The sequence below is a fragment of the Onychostoma macrolepis genome, chromosome 05 (genome assembly GCF_012432095.1).
Source record: "Onychostoma macrolepis isolate SWU-2019 chromosome 05, ASM1243209v1, whole genome shotgun sequence".
NCBI classification, from domain to species: Eukaryota; Metazoa; Chordata; class Actinopteri; order Cypriniformes; family Cyprinidae; genus Onychostoma; species Onychostoma macrolepis.
The window spans coordinates 37,600,248-37,611,715 of NC_081159.1; the positions used below are offsets into that span (position 1 = coordinate 37,600,248).

Consider the following 11,468-nt stretch of genomic DNA (forward strand, 5'->3'; position numbering starts at 1 on the left):
GACATCAAGACATCAGTGACCAAAATAAAACACATGTGGCGCTTGAAAAACAACAGACCGAACAGACTGACTCAATCTCAATGCATCAAAGGCAGCAAGATCAAGAATCTGTCCTTCACACTGGGCCTTTACAATGAACATCTTATATTTCAATTGAAAAATGTGACCTTTAAACTACAGGCCAAAATGAAAATGTTACATTAATGGTAATGTAGAACTAATATATATTTATTTTCACAAAAATGTCACACAGTTGACTACATATTTTGGCCTACATTAAATCACCAATACTGTAAATTTCTGCTTAATATGAAGAAGACAGCCTAACATATCATCTTCATAATTAAATTCAGATATCTTTCAGTGTCAGATAATCCATACACACTAAAGAAATAGTAACATCCAAATTAACTGACTAAAGTTAAAGTCAAAATTAGTATTAAACATCACCTGAAAACATTCATTTACACCAACAATACACATTATTATAGGCAGAAATAGCTCTTTAATGTAACGATTGCAAATGCAGTTGCAATGTACTGAGAGAAATCTAATTCTTTCTGAATGATCTCGAAGATGTTTTTAATTGTTTAGAAGTTTCAATTTGAACACACTGTCATTAATTAAATTTGCGTGTCAGTAAATGTACAGATTACTTGCAATTAACTGAAAGGTCAGCACATTTACTGTATGTTGCTCTTCAAATGTATTAATGGTCCTCTTACCTGAAGCTGTGGTTCTCAGACACAGAAAAACACCTATGAAACATATGATGCTCCTCATGTTCAGACGTATGGTTTTCTCTAAATGTGCCTCTTCCGATGGATTCGACAGCTGTGGCTGATATTTCAAAGGAGTGACCAAATATTCCACACTCAACACTTCCTGAGAGAGAAATTAACATTAGTTTGATTGCAGCAGAGACCTGTTTGTGTGTGTGTGTGTGTGTGTGTGTATACACACACACACACACATACACATAATGTATATATATATATATATATATATATATATATATAACATACATTTTAACTTTAATGGAGCTGAATCGTACAAAATGAACTTAGGCAGTTTTTAGTTGTGATATTCATACTATTTAGATGATCACTGTACTGAACAGTAAAATATCACACATCAGATTCACACACTCAAACATACGATCAGCTTGTTTTGGATTGATTCACTTTCGTTCACTTAAAAGTTGTTCAAAAGTTATAAGAACCGCATTACAGCGCATCTATTAAGGCATTATGAAAGCAAAGAGCGAGCGAGAGAGAGAGAGAGAGTTACTGTAACTTAACACAGTCACATTTCACAAACATCAAGCCGCGAGGCTGGAAAACAGAAGAAAGAGTATTACCTCGCGCTGGAAACGCAGCTCCGGCAGTGATCCGGCAGATCAGATCCAGCGGTCAGTCAGTTATTCAGTCCAGCTGAACCCTCAGCACTGACATCATCAGCAGCACTGACCCTCCCACTTCACACAACAACACTGCTCCTCTCACACACAACACAACAAACACACCGCAAATCAGCTTTCACACACAGTACATGATATAGAATAGATGCTCACATGCATGATATATTGATGAAGGATGACCATAAGAACTGACTGATGCTGAAGAGGAGTATAGGACGCACATAGAAGTTCTCACGGCCTGAATACAGTCTGAACACAGCGCCCTCTACGGCTGCAACACGACCATTGACAGAGATCATCTGCCAGTGAGGCTCATTTCCCTGCGAGAATTTCAAATCTGTTGCTCATCAGATAACAGAAACAGAATATGCGAAGAAAAAGAAAAATGTTATTTTGAATAATCTGTCTGTCTGTCTATCTATCTATCTACCTAAGAAAGAGGTGTAAGTCTAAAAGATGGTGGAGTGGATAGAGGAAGGATTGTAATGAGAAAGAAAGAAGAGTTAAACAGGTAGAAAGAGATGAGAGGAGAGGAGGATATTCTAAAACAAGATGAATAGAGTGGAGGGCATAGGTGTAATGGAAAGAAAGTGTAAGAAGACAAACAGAAAGGAAATGGACAGAAGGGTGGAAGAGGAAGAGTGAGAGGTAGAAGGTATATGAATTTCAAATAAAAACAGAATTACCCTAGTTGACCATACAAGAAATCATGACCTCTCCTTGAGAGAAGAATCTAAAGAGTTACTAGGCTATGACAATCTACTTCTATATTTCTAAGTTATGTATCATGGTTGTTCATAGTGCACATTTATAGCCATCTTGGGACAGCTTCTGTTCTTTAAATGTCTAAACAACTCCACTGAATTCGCTCCATCGCAAAACTTTTGCGTTCTCTCGCAAATGTTCTCTAGAAAAACCAGTTGAGTTCGGACAAACTCTTCCTGTTTACTTTACAGCTTGCAGTGGTTAGAGTTCGTATGTTCACAATGGAGCGGTTCATAGAGTTTTATTTTGAACTTGGACTCAAAGTAATACAGTCAGTGCTTAGTTCAAGGCAGGGTTTTGGGACATTCTAAAACGCTTAATGTGGCTTACTAATAAGGTTATTAATGTTAGCCTAATCATTTTTATCAGGGTTTATTATTATCGAATTTGGTCCTCCAAAACATTAAAACAGTGACATTGGAGGACCAAATTCGATAATAATAAATCCTGATAAAAATGATTAAGCTAACATTAATAACCTTATTAATAATATTACTATCAATAAAGCAGAATATGAAGGCATGTTCAGAATATAAACGCAACGACCTACACGTTAAGCCTTTTCTCCCCCATAGAAAACGCCTTAGGTAGGCTAATGAAAGGTTCATACAGCTCATATGTTCACAATGGAGCGGTTCATAAAGTTTTTATTTTGAACTTGGACTCAAGTATAAAGAAATACAGTCAGTGGTTAGTTCAAGGCACGGTTTTGGGACATTCTATGTGTGGTTAATGTGGCTTAATGTATTAAAACATTGACATTGGAGGACAAAATTCGATAATAATAAATACTAATAAAATGTTTAGGCTAATATTAATAACCTTATTAATAATATTACTATTAATAAAGCAGAATAGCGCAGAATATGAATGCAACGCCCTGCACATTAAGCTTGTTCTCCCCCATAAAAAACGCTTAAGGTAGGCTATATGAACGAATATGGTGATTTTTAAAAAATACCAAATCTGTTTACAGTTTATTACGCACTAAACACCGTGCCTTGAACTAAGCACTGACGTATTTCTTTATTTGAGTCTAAGTTCAAAATAAAACTCTATGAACCGCTCCATTGCGAACATACAGAGGTGTATGAACCACTGCAAGCTGTAAAGTAAACAGGAAGAGTTTGTCCGAACTCAACTGGTTTTGCGAGAGAACTCAAATATCTTTGTGAGAGAACGCAAAAGTTTTGCGAGGGAACGCAAAAGTGTTGAAAGGGAACGCAAAGTTGCGAGAGAACGCAAAAGTTTTGCGAGGCAACGCAAAGTTTCTCACACCACCATGTCCCTTAAAGGGCTCCGTAAGGCAGTGTCGCATCGTCACTAAAATGTATAAATTGCATTTCTTTTTAATTCTTGCCAATGTTTAGGCTAACCATTCAGCACGCACGCTCTCCTGGAGACTGTGCGCTCATGCACACTCAAAGCGCACACACATAACGGCAGGTTCATACACACACACACACACACACACACGCTCTGTTTGCAATGCGTATGCGGAACGTATTTTTTCCACGCACATGTTAACGGATTCAAGCGTTCACACTGCACACGGTTGCGGACCGGCAGTGCGTTCCAGGAGCAGTGCGTCTGCAGCAGCGCAAAGATCGTTTCCACACTGAGTTTGCTGTGCTGCACGCGCTGAATTAAAGTGACAGCGCATTTGCTGTAAATACGAACATGGATTGACACGAAAATGTAGTAATTACACCATGAATGCATATAATTAAAGTCTACTGTGTTTCACAGTCAACACATACAGCTTTTTGGCTAGGTTTAAAGGGAAAGAGCACTTTCAGATAAACAAAGCAATAATAGATGGCACTCCTGGAGGTAGAAAAACAAAGTTCTTTATGGACAGCAGGATTGCTTGTAATAAAGATTTAAATGCAAAAGAAAAGGCAGTAGAGCTGACTGTTTCAGTCAATGGTAAGTTTTAATTTAGAATGTTTGTGATAACGTAGGAAAAAATGTTTTGCAACTTGCTTGAGCAACTTAATATATAAATCTGGAGGTAAATTCATAAGTAAAAAGCATCGAATGTGTTGCTTATATTTATTACGTTAAAACACGTCTATGACAGTTTGTATTACTGTACTGTGTAAAAAGAATCACAATGCTGAAAAAGCATTTTCAGTGACAATGTTTGGATTTGATTTGGATTTGGCAGCCTTTAATGCCAGGTTCACACATAGGTTCCGTTTGCAGTGTGTATGCAGTCCATGTGTGGTGCGTAAGTGGTGCAGAAGCAGCACAGACTCATTGTGCTGCTTCTGCACCGCTTACGCACCATACATGGACTGCATACACACTGCAAACGGAACCTGGCATAAAAGGCCGCCTCACATACAGCTCACAAAATCAGGCTTGTGCTGTGTGTAAGCTATTGTGCAACAAGTGCCCGATTGTAAAAACAAAAATGCACTGCATGATCAAACATTTAGGTGTGATATATACATATTTGAAAATGTCTGAAAAATGCCCCCCCAAATTAAAAAATCCCCTCTCACAAGAGTCATCTACAGGGGAATTCCCCCATTTTCAAAAATGAATTTCGGGCCCTAAATAAATGTCTAAAAATCCTGATTGGAGTATCACTATAAATAATTCTACATGATAAAAAGAAGGCTTTAAAAAGCATAGATACTGCTTTCTGTGATCGTGATTGGCCTCGAAAATCCTGATTGGATTGTTAGTGTATTCGTGTATCTATATATGAATATGTTGAAAATTAAATAGAGAACTGTTTGGCTAAGGTGTTAATTGTTTTAAAAAGCAATTACATTACTCTGGAGAAATGAATCCAATCGATTGAGAAAAACTGTACTTTCTATTTTGCATCAGTGATGAATGGCTTGTAGGAAAACATCTCATTACGAACAAGTTTTTATGTATGTTGTGTTGTTGCACATTTGTCATCAACAATTACCCCATCAACTGCGGTCAGAAATCTTGGTGTAATCTTTGATGACCAGCTGACCTTCAAAGACCACATTGAAAAGACTGCTCGATCTTGCAGGTTTGCACTACACAACATCAGAAAGATCAGGCCCTTTCTGACGGAGCATGCTGCACAACTTCTTGTCCAGGCCCTTGTCTTTTCTAGGCTGGACTACTGCAATGCTCTTCTGGCTGGACTTCCATCAAACACAGTCAAACCTCTACAAATGATTCAGAATGCGGCGGCAAGAAAGAAGACTTCAACGAACCCAAAAGAGCCCATGTTACACCTCTCTTTATCGCATTGCATTGGCTACCAATCGCAGCTCGCATCAAGTTCAAGACACTGATGCTTGCTTATAGAACAACCACAGGCTCAGCACCCGCCTACATGCACTCACTATTAAGAATCTACATCCCCTCCAGAAGTCTGAGATCTGCTAGTGAGCGACGCCTCGTGGTACCATCACAAAGAGGCTCAAAATCACTCTCCAGAACATTCTCGTTCACCATTCCTGGCTGGTGGAATGATCTTCCCACCCCTATTCGGAGTGCTGGATCCCTGTCAATCTTCAAGCAACAGCTGAAAACTCATCTCTTTCGACACTACTTGACTTCACCCTACACTTAAAAAAAAAAAACCTCTTTCTCTTTACTTATCCCTTCCCTTGCTAGCTTGTACTTATTTAAACAATGCCTGAGACTTGGTATTACAGGCACTTCGTTTGTCGGATTGCCTCTTCAAGATGAATCGCTTTATGTATTCCCCAGTTGTAAGTCGCTTTGGATAAAAGCGTCTGCAAAATGACTAAATGTAAATGTAAATATTTGTCTTCAGTGTTTGAAATGATGGACAACCATGTGGTTGTTTTACAGACATGAAAGTGAGTTTGTGTGGCCTTTTGTCTTCAAAGCGGCTTCTGATGTACATGGGCAAAACATGAAGCTTATTCTGCACATATACCGTCCACACAGTCAATCACAGGAAGTGCAGTCTGTCCATCTGAATGCGGCTTCCAGCATGGTGCCGCTTGTTTCCATGTCATCAGCAAACAACACGTTCAACAAAGGGAAAGTGTCTGTGCGCAGGCCCTACATTTCCTTATGGCCCTCAGAGGATCTGGTCAAGGACATGAGCGACAGTCAAGAGCTCATGTGTCCGTTCAGACTGAGCTCTTTACTGACACTGATTTATGATTTACTTACTCTAAGACTGAAGACTTTTGCATGCAAATGCAGTTTTCTTGGCCCGTGAGGTTACTGCATGCAGTGACAGCAGACTGAAACTGTTGCATACAATTTGTGTTGCATATTTTGTGTTTTTCAGTAAGTTTGCATGAATAAAGCCCCTTGTTGTTGAGGATAAAGGCCACCATGATGGCCTGATAACACGGTTTACACCGTTTATGAGTTTGCACCATTTGAATAATCGTATACAGTTTCATTTTTAAAAAATGTTTAATAATCTTGCTTTTGCAAAAACATTTGCAAATGGTGACAAATTTGTCCACCTTAACTCTTTCCCCTCCGTTGACGGAATTTTCCGTCTTTCAGTGTTTTCACTGTTATAAGGTAGGGGGCGCTATTACACATGTTTTGTATATTGTACTGAATGTCTGGATCAAAACACGTCAAAGAAAAAACTGAAACAAGTGATTGAACAAGTAAAAAGATGCAAATGTAAAATTACACAAACATTAAACTGCAAATAGCCTCAGTACCATTTTTAGGCATAGGCAAGCTAGGCGGTCGCCTAGAGCGCCACCAGCTGGAGGGGGCGCCAATAAACGCACGTACTGCCGCTACATTTTAGCAGCGTTGTGATCAAGAGTGGCACGGACACCCTGAAATATGATTGCTGCCCCCCCACTGGATCCCCCAACATCATTGGGGTAGAGTACTGACATTCTGACAATGCCTGTATGCCATTGGATCAGAGCGATGTCAATTGCTGCCTCTGATTGTTGCATCATGCAAAGTTTGCATTTGGATTTGGAGCGCTCAACAATGCCATCAAATCAATGGGTTCTGTCCGTGTTTTGGCAAGGTAAGGCTAAATTGCCATGCAAGTTCAAAAGGCAATTTAAAATATCAGTACATAAAAAGTGCACAAAATCAGTATTTTGTTTAGGCAATATTTGTGGCAGTCGAGAAATCATGTTTCATGTGAAACTGGTCTAAAAGGTGTGCGTTTTTGCACCAATGCATTGTTAAAGGTTCAGTGTGTTGTGTAATATATACAATTAAGAACAATACATACTTTACTAAAGGGCTTTGTCAAATTTAACGCATCCTAATGGAAGTGTCGAAATGCTGAATCAATTCATTCGCTTCCAAAAAAATAAAATAAAAATGAATTCGCTTCCAACAGTGCTTAAAGGGAGCAACGTCACACATATAGAGGGCAGAGAGTCACATTATTTAAAGGGGAAGTTCACGCGTCAATTAGTAATAAAAGAAGTAGCTGCATTCTGATTACTTTTATGTCACTGATCAGGCTTTTATAGGCCTATGTAGTTTGGTGTAACAAAAGGTTTTATAGGTTTGACTGAAATAATAATACAATAACTGACACAACAACAACAAAACAGGGCGTCAAAATGACTTTAAGATATTAAGGAGACATTAAGAGTAATTTAATTGTTGAGCAGTTGACTCCAACTGTGTTTTATCATTGATCTGAATCCCATAGTCTTTGACAAAAATACAATTCTGTTCAAAATGTTGCTTTTTTATAAAACTTTTATAAAAATGCATGAAGCTAGAATAAAATGGTTTGTTTTGTTTAAAAGCAGATGCTCTGTTAATTCTATTGACATATTGCATGTTCAGATTTTCATAGGCTAGGCCTACATCAAAATATTCTAGGGGCCATAAAAAATGTCTCAAAATGATCAAATGTTGGCAGTGGCTAGCAACTTTGGAACTGTGTTGAAAGAGTTAACAAACTGCATGTTTTGTGCAGTATGTTGTTGTTGTTGATTTGACCTTCATCAGCACACCTGACATCCTCCTCACACATTTCCTTCCTGATGTTTCAGACATCAGTCAGGTATTCATCTGCGAGGATGTGACATTCCACACATAACCTGCCGTGCTGTTATGAAAATGCTTACAGGCATTTGTTCAGAAGGACACATCCTGTTCGACGAACGAGTTTTCCTCTTCCTCCTGGCGGCAGACGAGTGCTCCTCAGAGGATACGCCGGATACCTGTGAAGAAGTGTCGTTCTGCTCACGGGAAGCGCGCCAATGAAATGTGACTGTGAGGAGCCTGTGATGATTTCAGCAGCCTTGGCTTGGCTCGTTTTTCAGCTTCGGAGGTAAACAACTGGATCCTGTGCTTTCAAAATCAATGTCGGTTCGTTTGAGTCTACAGCAACCAGATACTCTTAGAATATGGTAGTTAGGGGGAAAAACATATTTAATCATTACATGACAGTTTTTCCTCATTTCAACTCAGGTCACTGTTCTCAACACGGTTCAGAACACTTTGTAATTAACCTAAACAGTTTTCCATTCATTTGATACAAATTGTAAACCACATGGTTCATTTTCTCAAAACTTTTCAAATGTTTTATAATAATAATAATAATATGATTTTCAAACGACAAGAATTTGTTTCTCACTCAGACACAACCACCACCAAAACTTAAAGTACAGTGGCAAGAAAAAGTATGTGAACCCCTTGGATTGAACTGGTTTTCTGTAGTAGCCTACTTTGCCATAAAATGTGATCTGATCCTCATCTAAGTCACAACAATAGACAGACAATTCTCTAAATTCAAGCCACTGTTCTCAAAACAGTTTACAGTGATCTGAACACTCTGTAACCGTCCTAAACAAATTGTAGGTTTTCATTCATTTCATACAAATTACAAATCATGCAAATCGTTTTCTTAAAACGCTGTGCACTAAATTCTCAAATGTTTATAGTTAATACAGCCGACTAAAACTTAAATATATCAGGACAAAAATGATTGCAGACATTTTTAATGGTTATATGCAAAATCACAAACATTTATGTAGCCTGCCATTTGTCCAAACACAAGCAACAAAACTCTGTAATTTGGTGTATTTTCAAACTGATAACTGCTTGGTTACTTATACACACAACACAAACAAAAATGCAGTTTTGTTGTTTACGCATGTATCACAATTGCTTTAATGATAAAAGGGAAAGTATATAAAGAGGAAGAAAGAAAATGCAAAATAATTGGGGGGAGGGGGGGGGGGTGAAATGTGGTGGAGAGAAAAGTGTGTAATGAGAGAGAGAAGAAGAGTGGAACAGGTAGAAAGACATGAGCAGAGAAGAGGATGTGATCAAATGAGGAGAGGAGAATGAGAGGGAGAAGAGATGGAGTGGAGAGTATCGGTGGAGTGAAAAGAGCAAGAGGAGAAAGTGTAAGAAGACAGATAGAAAGGAAGTGGACAGAAGGGAGGAGAGGTAGAAGGTGTAGATGAATTTCAGCTGAAATCAGTCACCCTAATTGACCATGTAAGAAATCATGACCATCTCCAGTGTTACTATTTCAATCCACTTCCATATTTCTGAGGATTGTGCTATGAATATTGATATTGATAGAGTGGTAGGTTGTGTAAATGCTAAAACATTTTTCAGAAATGAAAACACCACCAGAGACAGTGAAAGATGTTGAAGAGCTTATCAAACATGAATGCAGCATTCATGCAGGTTTTATTTATTTATTTATTTTCAGACGAGAATATATTCGGCAATATAATGTGGTGAAATTCTATGCATGAGTGAACTTCTAAAATCAATAGAGAATACTCTTTTCTAAAATCAGTAGAGAATACAGTTTTGATGTTAGTATTAACTTTTAATAAATCAGGAAAAAATGCAGTGCTTCATTTTGCTATTTGGCAGTATGAGTGTGTTCAGATGGCTTGTGTTTATTGTGTTGAGAGCAATTACATCATTTTGGAGAAATGTGTCAAATCGGTTGAGAAAATATGTAATAAAATACTGTGCTATGTGTAAAGTTACTGTATGTCTCTGATTATCACAGTGATGTTGTCGGGAGTTCAGTGAGTGGTTTGTCCACTAGAGAGCAGAGCTGATACAACAGCAGATCTCTTCAGGGTTATTATAGCTTAGTAAAAAACATTAATAATATTATCTGAAATAGATGAAACTTCAGCTGAAGTGAAACAAAGTAATAAAACAAAATAAAATATATATTTATTCCTGCTAGTTGCCATGAAATCATTTCTCATTTTCATTTAGTTTAACTTGATAAACTAAAATAACTAAAAACTGGGTTATGTGTGTGGGTGAATCTTTGAAAAGCTAGTTTATGCAGAAAAAAAATGATTTGCATGTATGTTTAGAATGTAAGAAGAACAGTGACTGTAGTATTATTTATAAACTATTATAGTAGTTATTACAATTGTATTAGCTATTCTTTAGTTTTATTTTAGTTCATTTTAATTTTAAGTAAAATTTTAGTATTTTATTTCTATTTAACTTTAATCTAGTACTTAGTAATTTAGAACTTCTATTTCAGTTGCCAAGGCAAAGACTTGTTACTTTTTTAAGTAAGTTTTTCCATGCAATATTCATATTTTGTTTTATTTCAGCTTTATTTAAAATGAATGAAAATGATCTTTAAAAGTTTAGCTTTAATTAAGAATGGCAACACTGAGAATAATTTATTTATTTACTTGCATTAATACAGATTAATACATTTTGCTTATGAAATATAATATTTATTATAATGAAATATAATAAATATCATGGTTTCTTTTGAACAGGAGATCAAATATGACCCAGCGTCTTTGTGACAAGTTTCTGCTGTACTAACCAGCTCTTAACAGGTTCAGATCTGAAGGACAGGGGCTCATGCAGAATCATTCCTGCTGTTATCACTATTGTGCCCTTGAATGATGCATTCCGTAGTGTACTGGTGTAGATGAGTGAGCATGGGCGACAACTGCACCGTAAAGCCTGAAGTATAGGCCTACTTCATCTTTGTTATCTGCAGCAGTCAGGAGACCTGCACTGCACTCCAGGACTGTGTTCTGGCCAGGTGAGATAGTAATGAAATGAGCCCATGAAGCTGTGCTTTAGTACACTTACTTTAGAAGAGCTACGGGTCATTGTTAGGCATGACGTGGAGCCGCGTTGCTCTAAAATCACTGTAAAGCACAACTTGGTTTTATAGAATGGTTATTACATATAGCTAGAAAGGTAAAATAAACACACAGCAATACAAAATGTATCATTTATTGAACATATAATAATCCTTCCACCAAACAATGTAGTTCTTCAGCAATGTTTAGCAGAATAGTTGCCAAGAATCCAAAAGTATTTGTTTTTCCCA

The 11,468-nt window shown here is 37.5% G+C and overlaps 1 protein-coding gene across 3 annotated transcripts in view; it reads right to left on the minus strand.

The window, feature by feature from the left end:
- eng (endoglin) overlaps positions 1-1,640 on the minus strand; it is a 48,275-nt gene extending 46,635 nt beyond the window's left edge. The window contains exons 1-3 of one of the 3 annotated variants that reach the window (XM_058775749.1): positions 1,614-1,632; positions 1,361-1,492; positions 726-885 (exon numbers count right to left, since the gene is read on the minus strand). In XM_058775749.1, coding sequence (XP_058631732.1) covers positions 726-783 — 58 coding nt within the window. In that variant the 5' untranslated portion in view covers positions 784-885; positions 1,361-1,492; positions 1,614-1,632. Of the gene's footprint in view, positions 1-725; positions 886-1,360 lie in introns of all 3 variants that reach the window. The other 2 variants (XR_009271328.1, XM_058775748.1) reach the window with 2 other exon arrangements.
- Positions 1,641-11,468: the final 9,828 nt, after the last annotated feature.